This window comes from Pseudochaenichthys georgianus, chromosome 24, assembly GCF_902827115.2.
Source record: "Pseudochaenichthys georgianus chromosome 24, fPseGeo1.2, whole genome shotgun sequence".
NCBI classification, from domain to species: Eukaryota; Metazoa; Chordata; class Actinopteri; order Perciformes; family Channichthyidae; genus Pseudochaenichthys; species Pseudochaenichthys georgianus.
The window spans coordinates 23,366,297-23,388,320 of record NC_047526.1 but is presented as its reverse complement, the minus strand read 5'-3'; the positions used below and the strand labels follow the sequence as shown (position 1 = coordinate 23,388,320).

The window sequence follows — 22,024 nt, the reverse complement described above, 5'->3', positions numbered from 1 at the left end:
ATGTAAAGGCAATAATCTTCAGCTATCTAATAAAACCTTATTTTGATGGTAATTGTTATCATGTAAAATCAGCCTATTAGGTTTAGGTTTCATGAGAGAGAGAGAGAGAGAGAGAGAGAGAGAGAGAGAGAGAGAGAGAGAGAGAGAGAGAGAGAGAGAGAGAGAGAGAGAGAGAGAACAGCTGGATCTTGATCACAAGTATAGTCTTCTCTCACTCCTCTTCCACATGTCTCCTCTCTCAGGTTATTCCTAATTCTCTCAATGTTGCGGTCGATTTGCTTCACATTTTATCAGCATATCTGATTTTAAGGACGTGACCACATCACATTAATACCAGCACTGAGCAAAAGTGCATCCACAATATCATTATCCCTTCTATCAACACGGATGTCCAGCTTCAAGGAGAGGATATGTATCAGGGCATAATGACCACCAACCACGGACCCCCTTCTTATGAAGCCGGATTTCTACACAACGCCTCGGCAGGCACCTCTCCGGTGTATGTGCCCACCACCCGGGTCGTCACCCCCATGATCCCGGCGCTTCCTTACCTGCAGACGCCCGGTGCGTCGCAGCAGAGCAGTCCCGTGTCGAGCCACTCGGCCTGGGCACAACCGTGCGCAGACTCGGTGTCCTCGTACAATCACTCCCCCGTGTCTCACTCTCCGCGCTTCGCCTTCTCCACCAGCCCACCTATGTCCTCCGGGGTGGCCACGGCCCGGGACACAGCTGTCTCTTATAGCAGCCCCCTAAACATCTCTGCCAACGGGAGGGAGCACTATGGCGCCCGGGGCCTCAGCGGGTCGTATCACAGCCCGTACCCGGCTTACATGAGCCCGAACGTGGGTGGAACGTGGCCGGCGTCCCCCTTTGATAGCTCGGTCCTCCATGGTCTCCAAACCGGCGCTCCTCATTGCACAACACGGCACCCAAACATAGGTAAGCTACAGGAAAATATATGTAGCCTACAATTGAAATATGTTTGTTTAACTGTAAAGCTGTATATTTTTTTCCAGTAAATGGTGTTTTTATTTATTTAAATTGTGTCACACAGAAAGGTAAGTCATGTTAAATGATAAACTGCATTGCATGCAGGGAGACAAACAAGTGCAGATTATTAAAAGAAAGTAGCATATATCTTTATATCTCTATTTATTTTTGTATCTGTTAACGATTGGAGAACTACACGAACGAGGTTAAAGGTTGCAAGGCCTGATTGAAAAATCAATGTACTTTTTTTAAATAGAGATCAACATGATTTTATAAAACAATAACAATATAAATATCTACACGCCATAAAACTATATATTATACTATATATAGTTTCGTTTGCATGTGGCACAAATAATCTCTCAATCATGACCCAATGATCAAGATTAAGGCATTATAATTTACAGGAACAACCGATTGCATGACTAATATTATTACAATAAAAGAAGAGTATATTTCCCAAATATTGTGGTATACAAAAATGAAATATGTCTTGAAATTTGGAGATACATTTCAATTTAAGACCTTTTTGTTTTTTTTAAAGATCTGATTATGAGAGACGGTTTTGTTCATCGCATTTCTGCAGAAAAGAGCGTTTGTAAAACAACTTCTAATTTAAATAAAGCAAGAAAGGTTTTGTTTTAAATTAATTATAAATTTTTATTATAAATTATTATTATTATTATAAAATTATTATATTATATTAAAAACAAAATGAAAAAGTAAACGAATTTTAAAAAGTGATAGACTGCCACGTGAGATCAACAACAACAAAAATACCACAGAATAATGTAAGGCTCTTTATCACCTTCAAATCGTGTCTGCTTGTTTCTTTAAGTAACACGATTTCTATTTTAGCAATGTATTTCCATGACAGTTATTATAATATGGAAAGAACCCTTTTCTTTCATTTTTAATTACGCTGTGTTAAGCCATTTTCATTTTTGATAATGACGTTTGAGACTGCTTCGCTCTATCGCTGTTTTATTTATAACCTTGTTATTATATGTGCTTACTAAATACACATTAGTTATTCAATAAACCTCGAATTTACATTGTACATCTTAAAATAGTAAACTAAGTCAAAACAAATGTATTGGGTGAAATGCATAGATTCTTTAATTTGACAATAAAAGGGGTTATTAAGTTTAGCCTATTTTATTTATGAGCCATTTTAAACCAAATGTTAACGTTCATTTCACTGTTTAATAAAACAACACAAAAGGCCAAATTGAGCAGCCTGTAATGACAATTAATTACCGTTTGGTTCACTTACTCAGGTTGACTTTTGGGCACATAAAATGTCACAAAATAACATATTTATTTATGCAAATATTCTTGTTTATTTTCAAGGATCAAATTGCATTGCATAACTATATCCTATTACATTTAGCTGATGCTTTTGTCCAAATTGACTTAAGTGCAATCAAACATGAGAAATCAGATACAGAATAGAAGGGAACCTGCAATGCTTTAGCCAAACCATTTGTTATTGCAAATTTGTATACACTGGAGTTATAGAAATAATACTTTTGAAGTGATATAAATGAATATTTAACTGAACCTGAGTTGATTACACATTTAAAGTTTACGAGTTGTGTTTGGCCTCATAATGAGGTCAGATTTGATTTGAAGATATCTGATCTTGGTCAAGACTCAAATAATTAATTATTTTAGTGAAGTAACAGTGCATTTTTCTTTTAAAAAGCCTTCATGTCAATATTAACTGCTATCTTTTGTCTGTGTTGCATGTGAATTTGGCCTTTAGTTGGAGGTTGAACTCTGGACTGTATAGCAACACATTGACTTAGCTTAGGTTGACAGTTTTTCGATGACTTGCACCATAGCCTCAGTTAATAATCATCATTTTGTTTATTTTACCTTCCATTATCTAGATTTTATTCAGAGTGATGGGCAATATTGGACAATATTTAATGTATTAATTCATTCATTTCATTATCGTGTAATTTACACCGTGATCTGATGGGCTTGATCATAATTAGTCATATCAGATAGTATTTGTATCATATTAACAGAAGATGAATGGTTTATAACTTCCTCTCTGATTGCTCTTAAAATGCTTTGTGTGATGATGATTTACATGGCCTAACACAGGAGGTCATCTCATTTCAATGAAGAAAGACAAAGATGAGCTGTTCAACAGTTTAACAGATAAAAGCATTGATCCACATTGACCTCTTCATCTGATTATAATCACACTTAACTCACAGATCAGTGTGTTTACTCATTGCTGTTCTTTATAGATGTGTCAGAAACCAGCTGCATTGTTTTTTACAATCACATCAAACCAAACCTCAGTGCTTGATGAGCCGTGCAAAGAAAGTTTCTATTGCTTTGTTGATGAAGGAGAAACTCCCTCAGCTGTGAAGTGGCGCTTTTAAAATTCAAGTCACATAAATAAGTCATAGTGAGAGTTTGTTTAATGATCATTGAGCAATAGCCTGCATGTACCCTGACTGAAACACCTTATATTGGGGATTGTTTAAAAGTCACTTTAATCACTGATTTATTATTCCAGAGAAACATCTATATGACTTTAATGGATCGCATTTTACATTCTTCCTTCATATAATCATTATTGTTCTTGAGTTTGATGACTTTAATAGAATAATTATATATACCATTTCTCTGACAACAATATAAGCCTTTGTTATGAAATGGTATGAATACACATGAACATTTAGTTTATAAAACAATACATTTGTAATATTGCCTGGAACATAAAATACTTTTTTAATTATATGTTTTGCATCTTGTCTTTATATCCAATGTCAATAGTGTCAACAGACGGCAGATTTAGGTAAACATTTCCAATCCAAGAACTTTTTTCCGTAGACATGGAGATTTTTGATGATTAAAATAACAGTGAATACTGTATAGCATTGAATTAAAAATAATCTAAAAACGAACAATATGTGCAGAAAAAATATGAAAAGTAAAGAAGAACAAGAAAAAAATGTGAGGTCTAAACAATTGGAGTATATTTGTAAAAGTACAATTATTGAGTTTTAAATGGTTGTCAAGTATGTTTTCAAATTGCTATCTTTAAAAATACAGAAGGTCAAAGAAAGGGAAATGATCTTGTAAATTAGAAGTACCACAGACAGACCTTAAAGCAAACCCCTTGTTACTTTTAACTGTGTTTTATACAGTTCCCACTGTTCACTGTTTATTAAGATAATCAAGGGATAATCTGTACGGAGCAGTTGGTCTATGTGTCCCGGTTGTTTCCACCTGTGTCCCCTTAAAGCCTCAGGGCCCCCTGATAAAGACACACAGTGACTTTTTCACAGCGGAAAAAATAACCTCCATTTAGACCTACAGTGTTTCCTTTGAGTTTTTTTCTTGTATTGGCTACCATTTCTGCCTGGCTCAAGGTTAGCTTGCCCTGCTTTCTCTGCTTTGCTCTCAGCCTTGGAGGAGGCCTGCATTTGTATCAGCTGCACTCTGCAGCGAGGGAGGAGCAGACGGGGGCCAGATTTATGCTATCTCAAGACAAATAATTATGCAAAGGGAAAGTACAGTTGCAAACAACAATAACATCCAACTTAAATGTGGCTGTTTTGCACATTTCCTCAATCTATTCTTAGCATAACCTCACATATTCTAATTCTAACTTGTTCTGTCACTTTCACATATCAGACGTTCTTTCCCTGAATACCTAAGTGGTTCTTTAGACTCTATGACAGATTTATGAGATGTCATGTTAACTGAGAGAGATGTGTTAGACACAGAGTCTCTATTTGAATATGATGGAGCTCTATTGCGTCTCTATTTCCAGCCGACTCTTTATCTCAAGGGGAGCTATGAGATAAGGAGAGATTCCAGGTTGCTGTTGTGTGGGCCTGAAACACTGCGGCCTGCACCTCCTGCTGGTCTAGAGAGGCCCCTGCATTTGATCATCAGGGTTTACAGTGGAGTAAAGTGTTCATTAAGATAGCTGGAAAAAAGTTTGTGTTGAGCAAACTCAGCTGGAAATTAATTTATCAAAATCAGCTCTGTTTTGTATCATGAGATGGATATGTGCTACCTCATAAGGAGAATTGATAATAAATGTTTCTTTGCAATAGTTCATAATGGTAGAAGACACACTTACTGTAATAATTCCCCTAACTAAATTGGTAAAACAAATGTGTAACACATCAACTATTCTGAAAAGCAGCCATTGTTTCAACCTAACCAGGATGCTTTTTTTATTTTATTCAGTACAGTTTGATGGTTTAAGACTTTGTTCTAGCTCATATTAAATCATATTTATCTTGACGTGGAAAGTACCCATAAGTTGACAGAAGCAAATCACAGTTAGAGCCAGATCAGGTTTACGGGGAAAGAAAAAAAAAGATGTTTTGTTTTATCATATTTCTCTCCTGTCATCCTCCATCAGACCTGTTTGATGACTTTGCTGAGGGACGAGAGTGTGTGAACTGCGGGGCGATGTCGACCCCCCTCTGGAGGCGGGATGGTACCGGCCACTACCTGTGCAATGCATGTGGACTGTACCATAAGATGAACGGCATCAACAGACCTCTCATCAAACCTCAAAGACGGCTGGTGGGTGAAAGAGCAGCACTTTAGAATTCTGTACCAAACAGTGAAGCAATACATGGATGGATACATTCAAGTGTTCACTCTGGGAAAATAAATGTATTATCTTTTTCTCCTGACATATTTTCAGTCTGCCTCGAGGAGGGTGGGCCTGTCCTGCACCAACTGTCACACCACCACCACCACACTGTGGCGACGAAACGCAGAGGGAGAGCCGGTCTGCAACGCCTGTGGCCTCTACATGAAACTCCATGGGGTGAGAGAGGGAAGAGGGGGAAGAAGTGCATCTCAAAAACTGCTGATATAAAGTCAAATTCCTAGTATGTGCGAACCTTCCTGGCAATAAACCTGTTTCTGATTCTTATATAAATAGTTAAAACCCTTTTGATCTCGAATTTAAAGGTTCATCTTCAATGTATTAACCTTTATTCTACACCATCCTCCATTGTTCCACTACTCTTATTTCAGTCTGCTGTTGTTGACTAATGGTTATTCCTTTGTCTTGGTGTCCTGACAGGTAGCAAGACCCCTGGCTATGAAGAAAGAGGGGATCCAGACCCGCAAACGCAAACCTAAGAGCCTCAACAAGCCCCAAACTGGTGAGCTTCAAAACCACATGCTTACATTTGTGCAGACATGCGATAGCTGTTACAATGGCAGGAGCTCAAGACTTAGGCCCATTTCCATGCTCATACCGTCTGTGAATGTGTCATGACGTTAGTTCTGGTGCTCCACAGGGACACCAGGCAGCGAGGGGTCTCCCATCACAACCAGCAGCACTCCCCGGGCCTCCAGCACCATTGAGGAGCCTCGGCAGATAAAGACGGAGCCGGAAACCCACAGCTTGTACTCACACCACGGCTCACACGCACAGGTAAAACACAGTTTAAACTAATCTCAGAGAATATTAAGATCAAATAGTTGTTAGAGTTGGTGGTTGTGATGAAAAAGAGGCTAATCAGATTAAATAACTGTTCAACAAACCGGGATCGTATCACCTAAAGGCCAAGGTCTAATATGGCCTATAAGGAACAGAGTTAAACCAATGTTTAACACATCAACCCAGATTCTACAGCATTGGCATATTTTGTTATGTTTTAAAACGTTTTTCTCCCCCATGATTAAAAAAAGGTTCAAGTCTCTGACAGACTGCCAACATAAGAAATCTGACAGGCCTTCTCACCATTTCCTTCTGTATCCCTCTAGATTTCAGCCCTGCCAGCCTACATGACAGCTCAAAGTGGGGCCACTCCTCTCAAGATGTCCCCTGGGGGCCACGGTGGGTCTTCTGGCTCCAAAGCTGAGCCCTGGAACAACCTAATCCTGGCTTAGAAGACCCACAACCTGGCACGCATCTCAAACCAACCTATCTATAGCGATTAAACTCTTCTGAGGGATCAGAGCGCTCTGTATGCAGATGTTTGTGCAGCCGACACACCGCACAAGTCACTGGGACAAACATGTGGGCGCCACAAAAGAAATGGAGATCTTAAACAGAACTGCTCAGATACTGTATGTTTACTCACAGCAATCGAGGGACTGATTGGAGTTTTTGTTAAAGAGCAGCGCCGCCATCAGACACACACAACTCTTGAACTCTAAGAACTGTAACATGTACATGCTTCTCTACCCTCCCAGTGACGTTGCTTTAAATGATAGATACTGTAACATAATCCAATAACAAATAACAGTAATGGTCAGACTTTATCTCATCGAGGTATTTTTATTTCAATACTTTCTTTTCATTTTCATGTTATTATGGACAATTTGCCAACAACATGTAAAGAAAAACAGTATGTAGCACCATGGAGGAGGTGTGTAATAAAGGGTCAGTTCACAATAAAAAAACAACAAAATTATACGTTTTTTCTGAAATGCCACAACAATAGAATCCAGTTAAATTAATAATACATTTCAAAACCTCAAAAGCTACATCTCTTTACAGAGCAAACAATGTTCAGGTTACTTAATAATCCTCATCCACTGATTTAAATGTGATACCAATATTTGTAATGCACATGCATAATTTCACAGTGCATTTAAATATACAAAGAAAAGTTATTCTGTAGCATTAAACCTACTGTAACTTTAAGAGAATTGCTCAAGATATCCATCACTCCCCACCAGAGAAAGGATTTTATTAGGCCAGTGCAATAGAAGAAGCTCCCTGGTTGCTTCTCGTTTCTCGATCAGTTGCCTGAACTGTGTGCCTTTTGATTTAAAGTGTACAAAACACGTCAGTATTGACACCGCTGTGAAAGAATACATGAGAAACTACCTGTTGCTATGTTGCACGTTCTGAATATGGCACATAGCTCCCTCTGCTGACACAAGAGCAGATGTGCATCCGTAAGAAAACTAATACCTGAGGGCCTTAAAAAAAGAAAATATCTGGTAGATAGTATTTATTATTAAAGGCACAACCCCAAACCTAACAATCATTTAATTATCATGTGTTAGCTGAAGGTTGTTTGATTTGATGTGACGGCTTATTGTATCAAGAATGTACAGATTATTAAAAATACTCAATGCTTTAATTTGCTTGCATTCTGACAAGCATGGGGGGGTAACGTGTAAATGTGGGATATCATCACATGTAATTACCAACAAATATATGAGCATATATGTGAAAACTCCACTCCAGTATAATTGTAATACACCATTTGTGATATATTGTAAGTAAAGACACAATGAGAGATGGACATGTGTGCACTAACACTCTGATGCCCTTCCTCTGTGTGCAACTGTAGCTCTACTGAGAAAACTAATAAAGACCAAGCATTTTGACAGAAAACCAATGGTTTGTATGATGTAATCATTTTTGGGTAATTCATTCTACTACATATCTAGTCTTAGTGACTTCCTCTTCATCTTGGCGAAGTTTAGTCATCGGGGAACTTGTGAGGCTTCTTCTGGAAACTGTATCCTCCCAATTTCTAAGTATTCTTTTGTGAAGCTTACAATATCTTTGATAAAAAGCTGTGTATTTATTGAAGTCCTCAGTCAGCTTCTCCCTGATGAACTCAGCATATTTGTCCTGCACCATCTCCTTCCAACACTGTTGAAATGTGAGCCTTAGTTCACCCTGCGTGGCGTCAGACACCTGTGAGCTAAAAGCATACTCAAATGCAAAAGCAAGTCCTTTTCTTAAATGTTCCTCCAAAACTTTATTTTTTGTCTGGGAGCAGAACTTTTGCAGCTTCGATCATTGTGTTTAGCTCCTGGATGTCTTTCTCCCCTTCTGGTTTGCCTTCAAAAATACTATGCATTCTTTTAAAGCTCTTCCAGTCCTGGTCCTGCACAGTGTTTATAAAAGCCAAATCTGCAGATCTCAGGAGGCATTTCACAGCAGAAAACACATTTTCACACGCAGGATTAAGATCAGTCTCTTCAGCTGCTTTCACATAGCTCTCATAGTCCTCAGTCTGATCGATACAGTCCACTTGGCTGAAGTGAATATCCCTGAAGACATCTTCTTTATTTCCTTTGAAGCCCCAACATTTCACGTAACCAATATGAGTCTTCACTCCATACATTCCACACAGTCCACCACTCCTTAGCTTTCTGAACCAAATTCAGCATGCACGCATCTGTATTTCTAGCCAAATAGGGGCTGTTCTTGATGAAAACATACACCTTCCCGCCTTCTGAGGCAGCCTCTGACTCCAGAAGTTCCTGGGTTTGTTTGATTATGAAGTCCTCGCTGTGTTCTCCCTTGTTGTAATTTGGATAGAAAGGTCCATACATGATAATCTCTTCCAGTTTCTCAATGACAGCCCATGAATGCTGCTTGTCCACTGCACCACATTCCTCTGTGATGTCTTGCTGAAACTCAAAAAATGTCTTGTTGATTGATTTGTCGAGTAAGGCGTCATCAGTGGCTTGTTTAAACTTGAGATGCAACAACACTTTCTTTACAGAGGTTTGTGTGTCAGCCCAGGACAATATGTCACCCAAGAAGCTCTCAATATCAGTCAGGTTTTTTGTCGCTACATTCACACAGTCTTCAGGTGTGCAGAGGGTGGCACAGCTTGTCCTGTAACACATGATATCTCACTGTATGGCATACAAGTCTGGGTGAATAACTCCAACATTGTGATAACTGGGAACTGGGGCGTATTGTTTGTAAATACACACTAAAATGGACTACTATTGACACTGGAATTATTCATATTTAATCAGGTGTCTTATGATGTGAATTCTGTTGTTAAATTACTATTGTATTTACTTTTCTAACAAATAGTTGGACATTTGGGAAATACATTGATTTGCTTTCTTGCAGAGATTAAGACAAGAAGATAAAAAACCCTCATACCTGTCCAATAATTATAAATCTACAGCAAGTTAGCTTAGCATACAAACTGCAAACAGGGGGAAGTGCCAACCTGGCCCTTCCCAACCTGGCCCTTTTGCCAACAAAACCCACCTCTTTATTTTTAAAATGAACACATCATATTTTGTGTTCAATTGGAACAAATATTACATTGAAGTGCTAATAAGCAGATTTAGTTACCTTTGGACAGAGTGACACTCGTGTCTACGCTGTTTCCAGTCTAAGCAAAGCTAATATATAGATACTTTTTTGATGGACAATAATGATCATCTAACTCTGACTATATTGTTGAAATACTCTCTCCATGGTCATTAATAAACCATGTTAAAAAAAGTTTCCTATTTCAATGAATAATCCAGCTCTACGATAAATGAACATTTCACCATATGAATAGCCTACTGTCCGAATTGTGAATTGTAAATATGAAACAGATCTCTGACTTTATGATGCTTTCAGAAGGATTGTGGTTAAGGCGTGGTGATTTAAATACAGTAGTGAAACATAAGACACATCAAATAAAGGGATGCGACATGTGGTAGGCCTATGTTGCCATAACAACGATGTGGCATACCAAGAGGAATTGAAAATGTCACCTGAAATACCCTTTGTCCTCAAACAACCCAGACGCATGAATAAACCTGTGACATTCCTGTTGCAACACCTCTCAAGAAAACATTTCCACGACCCAGATTACATGTATATATTCTGTCAGCACTTACTGTCTGTCATTCCTGTCTGTGCGTGTGTCAGCCTCATATCTGGCCAGAGTTTTGAGACATTTATTTTTGCGCATGGGAAGCTCCTTTGCATATCCATTACACAGAGGTCGTTTACGGCTAACTCTGAAACAGAAATCAGGAATATCATCATGGGATCAGATTACAGTGTATTAAGTACGGTGGCTGTTTAAATAAAACAAATTCAGGTTGACTTCTATGGATAACAATAGTTTATGTCTTTGCTAAAAGATTTTAAAAATGTTAGAGTTTTACAGTGTTTCAGGCAGCCGTTCCACCAATATAAAATGTCAAAGAGAAGTACAACTATCAAGATACAAGAACATGTCCTTTCCAACCCGATATCACGGCAAGACGTAAACATGTGACGATTTACCATGCTGGGAGACGTGAAGATGTCACGATTTCGTCCCTTCAAACGTGATAGTTACACGGTATTGTTAACCCACCAGTGGAGAAATAACCGGAAATGCCAAGCAAATGCTACCCCGACGGTCGGTTGTTATTATCAATATTAATATAATAATGATTTATTTTGTAATAGTCACAATCGATTATGCCGATTTTCTTGTTAACCCAGCTGGTCGACACCTCTTTAACAGAAATAAAGGCTACATTAATGTATTAAATATATGTTAATCCCTTCGTGTGGATGGTGTGGATGTGGAATTAACAGACGTGACGTTGTGCGATTGAGTGGCCAGGCAACAGCTTCGGTTCATGTTAATTTACAAACTCTTGAACTACAACCGTAGTTATATTTAAAAACATGTTAGAAGGCCTCACGAAATACTTTAATGCAAATTAAAATGTAAATGTGAAGGAATGTGTGTATAACAAAATACATCGGTGATAAACGAAACCGGAAACATACTAGGCAAGATCCTCAGCTCGATGATTGGATGGTTTAGCCGCAATGCATGCTGGGATTTGGTGTTTATGTGATGTGAAATCTGAAAACGTTTTTTAAAAATAAAATAATACTTTATTCCGAGTGTGCTTGCTTTTCCCTTTGAAAGTCATCATATAACGGCATTGTAATACACGGTTCGGCTGCATTAAATATTACATATCTGCCGTAGTTCTCTATTTATAGAGCCCTGCTGAGAAGACTACTAGACCAGGGGTGGGGAACCTTTTTCCTCTCAAGGGCCATTTACATGTTTCCAACTTCCTCCGAGGGCCGTACAAATGATTGACCTCTGCTTAAAAATACTAAAATCACAGCCCATTCATTTGGCCTTTCTTTCATGTTGTGCAAAGAAAAAGCAATCTCTTAATCCAGATATTTTACCATGACTCTCGCATGCATGCACGTGCACGGTTGTGGCATGACCACCAAAACAGAAAGATATTGGACACAATATGTGTGCAAATGTAGTTTCCTATCCATGTGAACATGATTTAAGTGTGGGGGGGTCTGAAAAGATATTTTTTTAAAAGCATCAATCTGGTGCACTTTGAGCGTAACATTAGGAGATCTATGGATACATCTCTCAACATCCATATGAAACAGAACTGTAAGAAGATTTTATTTTTATTTATGGATATTTTACAAATCACTCCCCTTTCAAACTGTATTCTTGTTTATAATATAACAACTTTTTTTTACTGTCATATAATATTTTATACCTGTTTACTTGATTCTCTTATTTTTTAATAACTATATAATGATCATATAAAGATGTGCCTCACTGGTTGGAGAAAAAGCTTCGTATATTCGTTAGCATAGCTAGCTAACCAGATGCTAATAACAACAAAGTTATTGACTGTATGATCAGTATGACAGATGAACAGATCGCCACTGGGCTAACTAAAGACACAGCAACGGAACAACTGCGGCATGTGTACGGGTCCTTATGGGTACTGCAATTTTTGGAAGTGCCGGAGCGACGTTCCGGTGCTCTCCGGCATAACTGCACCCGAGGAGACATATACCACGTGATGACCATACAGTCTATGGTGATGACACGTTAGGCTCGTGTTATGTTCAAGGACCCTGACCTTGGCCAGGAAAAACAGGCACTCGCTTGTTTAATTTGTTTGCGGTCTAGATTTCTTTAATTTTTTTCTTTTTTGCGTGTGTTTATAAATTACCTCGAGGGCCGTACCAAATTGTCTCGCGGGCCGTATACGGCCCAGGGGCCGGAGGTTCCCCACCCCTGTTCTAGACAAACAGGAAGAACAGCCGCCAAAACTGAAAACGTGTGCTTGCTTTTCTCTTTGAAAGTCATCACATAACGGCAATGTAACACACGGTTCAGCTGCATTAAGTATTACATATTACTTAATTCTCTATTTATAGAGCCCTGCTGAGAAGACTTCTAGGCCAGGGGTGGGGAACCTTTTTCCTCTCAAGGGCCATTTCAATTTTTTCAACACCCTCCGAGGGCCGTACAAATTATTGACCTCTGCTTAAAAATCACAGCCCATTCATTTGGCCTTTCTTTCATGCTGTGCAAAGAAAAAGCAACCTCTTAATCCAGATATGTTGCCATGACTCGTGCATGCATGCATGTGCACCAAACAGAAAGATATGGACACAAGATGTGTGCAAAAAATGCATTTAGTTTCCTATCCATGTGAACATGATTTAAGTGGGGGGGACCAACCTCCTCTAGGGGGGTCCAGGGGGGCAAGTTCCCCCGGGAAGATTTTTTTTTAAATATTGAAGTTGAAAGCATCAATCTGGTGCACTTTGAGAGCAACATGAAGAGATCTATGGATAATCTCTCAACACCCATATGAAACAGAACTGGAAGCAGATTTACTTTTTCTTTATGGATATTTTACAAATCACTCTTCTTTCAAACTGTATTCTTGTTTATTAATAACAACTTTTTTTTACTGTCATAATAGTATTTTATACCTGTTTACTTTATTCCCTTGTTTTTTGATAACTATAATGATCATATAAAGATGTGCCTTTACCTCCCCGGTTGGAGAAAAAGCTTCTTATATTCATTAGCATAGCTAGCTAACCAGATGCTAATAACAACAAAGTTATTGACTGTATGATCAGTATGACAGATGAACAGATCGCCACTGGGCTTTCAGCTAAAGACACAGCCACGCAAAAACTGCAGCATGTGTACGGACTTATGGGTACTGCAATTTGTTGAAGTCCCGGAGCGGCGTTCTGGTGCTCTCCGTCAGAAATGCACCCCTGTCAGATGAGACATATACCACGTGATGACACCTTAAAGGCTCGTGTTGTGTTCAAGGACCATGACCGTTGCCAGGAAAAACAGGCACTCGCTTGTTTTGCGGTCTACATTTCTTTATTTTTTTTATTTTTTGCGTGTGTTTATAAATTACCTCGAGGGCCATACCAAATGGTCTCGCGGGCCATATACGGCCCGGGGGCCGGAGGTTCCCCACCCCTGTTCTAGACAAACAGGAGACACATACTCCCTCATGCGACACAGCCAATGGCTGGATGTAGTCCGTAAAAGAGAGCAACTGAAGCCCAGTGAGAACCAAAGCTTTGCTTTGGCTGATGGGAAGACATGCCATGGAGCCTTAGGAAAGGTACAGCTACTCTACGGCTGGCATGACATGATGTGGTCGCTAGAAACATACATCATCGATGACAACAACCTGGCATTCCCCATCATTCTAGGCTTGGACTTCCTTACCAAGACCTCAACCATTATCAACCTGGGAGACCGAACATATGGAGTAAAGGGGCCAAGGGATTATGTGTTCTATTCATTCCTTTCTCAACCTGCTGAGATCCCGGCAGCTCACCCCAGTGTTAGTCTCATAATAGCACTTCCACTATCCAAGTCATTTCCTATTCAAGAAGAGACTGCCCCAGATTTTTCAGCTCATCCACCAGAGGTTAGAGAAATCTTGAAGGCTTGGCCAAAGGTGTGTTCAGGCAGTTTAGGGAAAACTAAGGTAGAAGAGCACAAGATATTTACTACAGACGAGGTTCCAGTGCGCTGCAAAGCATACAGGGTATCACCCCACAAGCGTCAGATCATAATAGACCAGGTAGAGCAGATGCTTAGGGATGGCATTATTGAACCGTCACAGTCAGCCTGGGCCCAGTGGTCTTGGTGCCAAAACCTGACATGTCCCCAAGATTTTGTGTTGACTTTCGACCTCTAAATGCTAAGACTCGGCAAGATGCCTATCCTATGCCACTTATTCATGAGTTGTTGGAGTCATTGCATGGAGCCGCCTTCTTCAGTATCCTTGACCTAAAATCAGGCTACTGGCAAGTGGCAATGTCAGAGGAAAGCAAGGCCAAGACAGCAGTAATCACACCGATAGGCCTCTACCAGTTCAAGTGCATGCCATTTGGGCTGAAGAACGCCGGTGCATCTTTCCAGCGATTGATGGAAAAGGTCCTGGGAGAGCTGAGGGGAAAATTCTGCTTTGTGTATATTGATGATGTCATCATCTTTTCACCCTCACAAGAACAGCACTTCAATGATTTAAACGCTGTGATGAAGAGACTGCATGAGGCTAATTTAACACTCAATCTGAAGAAATGCCATTTCTTCCAGCAAGAGTTAAGGTTCCTTGGCCATATAGTGTCTGAGAAAGGGGTTCAGGTGGATCCAGAGAAAACACTGGCAGTGAAAGAATATCCTACTCCCACAAATATCAAGTCACTGCAACGATTTCTGGGACTTGTGGGATGGTACCACAAATTCATTTCCCACTTTGCAGATATGGCAGCTCCCTTGCATCGCCTGACAAGGAAAGCGGTGGAGTGGATATGGAGCGAAGAATGCCAGCAAAGCTTTGAACACTTGAAACAGCCTATGGTCAGCGCTCCCATCCTAACACAACCTGACCACTCAATTCCTTTTGAGCTGCACACAGATGCTAGTGACGCCGGTTTGGGTGCAGTCTTAGTCCAAGCTACTAAGGAAAGGGAGCAGGTGATAGCTTATGCTTCACAGGGATTGAGAGGAGCCGAGTGTAACTACTCCACATCAGAAAAGGAATGTCTAGCTGTTGTATGGGCTGTTGAAAAGTGGCGACATTTTCTTGAGGGAAAATAATTCACGGTATACACAGACCATGCTGCTCTGACTTGGGCCTTCAACTGTCCGAAGACCTCTTCCTGGCTGACTAGGTGGATCTTACGACTCCAGCAATTTCAATTTAGGGTCCAATACAGAAAAGGCCTGCACAACATAGTGCCTGATGCTCTGTCCAGAGCGATTGCACATCCATCCACAACTGCGTATGTTGCCTCAAACACCTCTCACTGTGCTTCTGACTTACCAACCACCCTATCAGACATACGAGAGGCCCTGGAAAGGGACCCTGAAATCAGTGACATGGCAAAACAGTCTGCTGCCATTTGTAAGCCAGATAGGATAGGGTACACTGTAAGAAAATGCTGGGTTATTTCTATAAACACATTGCTGGGTTGATTTGGCTGGGTCATAATTATGGGTTATTTGGGTACTGTAAACACACCGGTGGGTTGTTCATGCTGGGTCAAAGGGTTATTAGGGCTTCAATTGCAGTTGAACACCTGCCTGGGTTATTTTTAACCCAGAGGTTGCTTTATTCATTTGCCCACTTCTGAATCATTCTGGAACCATCTTTTTGTCATTTCTCACAACACAAGGTATGTAACCTATATTTTATCACTATATTTTACCTATATTTATATACAATTCTGTAACTTATTGAATCACTAGTAAGTAGGGTTGGGTACCGAGAACCGGTTCCGGTTCGGAACCGGTTCCAACATTTCGATTCCAACGGTATCATTTAGAAATGTGAATTTCGGTTCCGCTTTTCGATTCCTGAGGAAATGTTTCTCGCCGCTCTCCGTAGCCTACTGCATGACTGCAGCGGGGCGGGAAATGTAGCGTTGTATCTACATTTCCTACAGTGTAACCTGAGACCAGGGCCGGCCTGTCGCACTGGCATTATAAATGTTCGCCTAGGGCGCCAGATCTGTGGAGGCGCTGCGCTGACAGCTCTGGGAGAAAAAATAAATGTTTTGACCGTTGGTGCTCATCCTAATTTTCGGCCTTGATGTAACAACATTCATAATTAAGTAAATGTAACACCCTTTTCATCCCGGTTACACTTTTCATTTGCCCTGTACGATGGGCGCTGCAAGTGATGAAAATGGGGGATGTTGGCTTATCTGGCAACCGCAGGTCACGAGGGTGCACTGGAACCGGCGCTGTTGTTATTAGCATCTGGTGCTAGCTGCTCTTACGGAAGAAGAAGATGTTTCTACAATGATGTGGAGGGAGAGTCCTCTCCAGTCAGACTGAGAGGCTGATAACTTCAGCTCAGTGAGGTAAAGGACTCTCAGTTCTTAGATAGTTCACTTTAGTCTAAGTTATCTCAGTGGGTCTCAAACGTTTTGATCACAATTTATGTAAACACATATTTCCAAGGCACTCTTTTATAATTATTGGGATAAAACAGGTTTGAAATCATTCCAATGTATACTATAGGACAGTAAACCAGACATATCGTTTTAAACTGGAGAGATAAAAAAATATGCATAAATAAAATAGTAAAATAAGATATGAATGAACAACAAAAATAAAATGCATTACATGTAGGCTATTTGTTATTTAATTATTCAAATGTAAACCGATCTTTTTCATATGGGTGTTTGGAGGTGTACCCCCTAGATCTAGTCTCTAGTAATTCTGCGTGTGCACCAGATTGAAGCATTTTACTTCAAAATGTTCAAACATTTCTTCCCGGTATGCCTGAGAAGGCAGATATGCTTGTTTTTCTCAACAAGAACTGTTTTTAAAAGTTGAACTGTTGTAGCTTCAGGGGTTCTCAGGTTAAAGTTACATAGCAGTGAATATAAACAGACTGATTAATGTGAATATTACTTTAAACTAACCTGTGTAAAAGTTTCTCGAATAAATGTAATTTTTTTGGTGGAAGAAGCATGTATCATTTTTTTACCCTGCCCCTCAAAGAATCGGAATCGAGAACCGTTAAGAACCGGAATCGAAAAGTAGAATCGGAATCGGAATCGGAATCGTGGAAATTCAAACGATACCCAACCCTACTAGTAAGTGATTTTGAAAAACCACTACAACCACAACAGTGATTTTTCAAAACCACTAATCAGCCAGTGATTTCACAGAATCACCAGTGTTCTTGCACACTGTAAGACCGAACATTACAAGCTTCTGAAAGCAAATTGATTGTTTTAACTCAAACGTTTCAAAAAGTTAATTCACCGCTAATTTTCTGATGACTATGAACTGATTTATTATTGTGTATACAGTGTTCAACCACTTTGGGTCATATTGGTAATAGTACTCAAACATTTTTAATGAATCTGTCTGACGCTGGTCTGACGTCATCACGTATGTGCTCCGCCCCCGACGTGCCGAGACGTTCTATCCTTCACCACATGCTTCACCAGAGTCCGCCCGCCATTATCTGCTCGCCTCTGTTGAAATCCCTCAAACTTTTAAGAATACTTTGCCCACCGTGCTCTCACTGCCAGAATCGTGATCCTTTTTAGGCCGCACTACTCTGGTGAGTTACGTCTTGCCTTTGCACAGTATTTAAATGATGTGTTATTCATTTCTGCATCTAATGCACTTTGTGTCGCATGGTGTGTTCGTTTGATTTGAGCTCTTGTTAGCTAGCCTACATTTAATATCTGCCTAACTTAAAAAACAATTTAATTTACGTGTAAGACAGTATTTGTATATTGTTTTAAGTTATATCTCAAAGTGGAATGTTTGTGTTGCAATAGTTTTCTGGAAAAGTCGAACCTAAAATGGCGGCAGGCGGCACGTTTTCTTTCTTCTTTTTGTTACCACATGTTTTATTAACTTAGAGGATTTACGTTCATTTGATCCACTACAATGTACCATAACCGTGCGTTCTGCATGTTTGTAAAAGCAAGCTAACTTGAAACACTAGACTATTCATTTTACAAGGTAATTTATACCCCCCAGCGTTTTCAAATACATGTAACTCACCAAAGGTAACGATCGCACAGTGATGATTTTAATAATTCTATAATATGTGGAATTTCAGCTTTAATCTGATATCTTATCTTGGTTTTTAAATGTTAAGAAGCCCTGAGACAAAGTTTCGTGAACAAGAACCCCTCGGTACCGACGGCTGCCGGATTTAACAGATTAATAGTCTAGTGTTTCAAGTTAGCTTGCTTTTACAAACATGCAGAACGCACGGTTATGGTATAACGTTAGTGGATAAAATGAACGTAAATCCGCTATGCCTCTAGTCTAAGTTAATAAAACATGCACAGACATGCATGCTGTAACAAAAAAGAAGAAAAGCGCTCCGCCTCCCGCCATTTTAGTTTCGAAAATAGTGTTTCTCAGATCATTTTGTGAAAACTTTGCAACCCAGCTAACCTTCAATGTTTTTTCTCTTAAGGAAACTGAAGCAACTGGCAGATATATGGCTTCTTCAATCTGGTAAGCCTCACAATGGAGAGACTATCTACACTACAGCGTCGACAGCGTCGAAAGCTCCAATCTGCCCATTCACTTTCAATGGGGTGACGTCACGTAGCAGAGCGGTCCGTCTCAGGCGTCTCCGGCGACAGAAGTTGAAGACGCCGGAGTAGCCAGCGCCAGCCAATCAAATCCCGTTTCCCAAAATCTGACAGCTGAAGCCGTAGCCAATCAAACCGCGTCTAAGCTGGGAGAGATATCCCGCCGTTCATTTCTATATTTCAAAAAAAGTCGGAGGAGAAACTAACTATCACCGTAGCAAATCACCCGGTTTTGTATGACCAGACCCTCTTCACCTACCGGGATACAAACCGGAGGAACCAGGCATGGAGGGAGGTGGCAGAGACAGTGGGTGAAACTGGTAGGTTTTCGCCTGTTTGGGGAGTTTATATATATTGCTCCCATACAATCCCCATGAATCTCCCGCCCCCGACATACAAAGCAAAAAACCCCGGGGATTGTATGGGAGCAATATATATATATAAACTCCCCAAACAGGCGAAAACCTACCAGTATACCAGTGTATTACTCCCAATTATACTAGTTTTTCAAAATTAAAATTTGCAATCGCTCTTTGCCTAGTGTCTTTTTAAAACTCTACATCTGGTTCGACAAACAGATGTTGTTTCCACCTTAACAGTTCTCCTATGGTAATAACCATGCTACAATGGAGACATCGATACTCTAGATTGGAATACTTTCTTTGGCTTGGTTCTAGCTCGACCTTTAACATTTTCCATTCAAATAAAGATTTGTCTGCTTTCTATATTGTAACAAATTAAATCTTCCCCAAATTCTCACATGAATAAGAATCTCTATAAGAATAATTTGTTTATATGATGAAAAGATTGAATAATATGTTCTACCCTTAGTGTGTTTTTAGGATTATTTTCTAATAAGTGTGTTTATGTGTAAACTCACTCACTCCCGTGTTCCTTCTCTCCCCCTCTGGTCGTCAAGCCACGACCCCCTCAGGTTCTGCTGGCCCATGCCAACTCCTCTGGTTCTGTCCTCTCCTCTGTCCTGCCTTCTCCTTAGTCCATCCGCTCTTGAATCCTCCCGCTGTAACTCTTTTCAGTGGCCCAACTGCTTTGCATTTCATCTCCTCCTTTTCAGTCTCTACGCTGTTTCATGGAGGGCGTATTCCGCTCTCATGTCCCACACTCTGATGTCCCACACTCTGCTCTTGTGCCAAATCTCGTGGCTCAGTTTGGTCCTGATTGAAGGACCGATGAGAGTTTGCCTCTTTGTCAGCATGCTGGTTTGGTTCTGGATGCCTCAGGTGGAGATGGTTCTGGATGCCTCAGGTTGTTGTTGGTTCAGCTCGGGTTCTCTGTCTGTTCGATGGAGGAGGAGTCTCCTGCGGTGAGGTCATTTGTCTGAAGATGGGGTCGTAGCAGTCTGACAGGCAGAGAGAGAGATCTCGGGACGCATTACCGATAGCTAATTCCAACACACTGAGGAAAAATATATCCAATCCTTTCTACTCCATTTTCATAATCTTACTATCTGTCTTAGATGTTAAATGTCATCTAAACCCAATTAATGTCTACTAATGGTTGTGCCATATCCCTAAACATTGCTTTCACCCACTGTAACATGGCTACTCCAAATAACTCTTTCAGGAAACCATTTTCTTCTATAAATTAAAAATACCTACATGTTTCAAGCACCACATATTTCACACACTATAAAAGAACGTCCCCATATTTTCTCCATTACTTTAGATCTCACTGTTATTTAGAACATAAGTAAGTTTTGTGACTGGACATATCTGCAATGTCGCCACAATCTGCAGCTGGGGAGTTTGTAAGTACAAAGCTGTACTTGTGGGCTAGTAGCCAGTTTCTACTGTAATCATTTTCAAAAATTGTGCTCAGGTCACCGGTCGGTTGTCCATAAACTTAACAGGGAGTGTTTCTGGTACAGACTAAAACATGGATCCAGTGTATTTGGAGATTCCCCTAATCTGTAAATCCCCATCACTTACATATCCCGATCACTTAAACCCATCTCATCATTTGATACAAGAACTGCATATATGGGGGTGAATCATCTTGATTGTAACCGCCTCACCTTTGGGACAGAGTATTTCTAACTCCTCCTCTTGTGGCTCAGCTGATCTTTTGGCTCTGGGGATAAGTGAAACTCTCTGAAACACAGCTGGAGTTTTGTTAGTGATGTGGGCATTCTCTATGAGTGAACTAATGGATCATGTCTTACTTATTGTACTCCCCATCCAACCAAAAAGGTGCCAAGTGTAATGAGCACAATCAACAATGCTATTCTAACTCTTATCCCTAGGGGACCCCACAATTGGTTTGGCTTTGTTCTTGACATCATCTCTATTTTCTCCATGGTTGTGTGAGTTACAGAATTGAAATAATGAGTACTATAATAACGTATACGAAAATTGGACTCTTTTCAGATGTAAAACAAAAAAGAATAGGTTTTCACTTTAGTGTACAATCTATAAAAATCTATAGACAATTCGTCTTTTGAGCTGTTTCTATCTTTATCTTATTTTTATTTATTGTTTTGTTCCAGCTCTGCCAAATCAGTCCTAACTCCCAATAATGTTCTGGAAGTTGCCGGTGAAGGGTGACCATGTGTGAGGTGGTGTCAATTTGCTCCTTTTTCTTTACCTTTAAACCGGAGCGCATGTGAAGTTCATTACAACTTCTCACTGTTCCGTCCACCGGGATCAGCTCACTTTGTGAACTTTCACCCTCACCCAATCACCTGGCCGAACAGGAGTCTCTTCTGGAGTCTCGTCTGGTATCTCTGTAGCTTTCCTAGCCTGTGTAGATAAAACTTGGATAATATTACTCAGAGTTCTGACATATTCATCACTTCTATTCGTCTAATATCTAAAACTGGAATACTCCCTCCTTGGAGGAGGCCCAAGCTTCAGCATACCTTTTGTCGTTATGTGA

The 22,024-nt window shown here is 40.1% G+C and overlaps 1 protein-coding gene across 1 annotated transcript; it reads left to right on the top strand.

The window, feature by feature from the left end:
- Positions 1-222: 222 nt before the first annotated feature.
- Positions 223-8,354, top strand: gata4 (GATA binding protein 4). Its single transcript, XM_034075334.2, has 6 exons — positions 223-939; positions 5,396-5,562; positions 5,687-5,812; positions 6,074-6,155; positions 6,294-6,430; positions 6,763-8,354. Exons 1-6 carry the CDS (start codon positions 411-413, stop codon positions 6,886-6,888), a joined length of 1,167 nt encoding a protein of 388 aa, XP_033931225.1. The 5' UTR covers positions 223-410; the 3' UTR covers positions 6,889-8,354.
- The last annotated feature ends 13,670 nt before the right edge of the window (positions 8,355-22,024 follow it).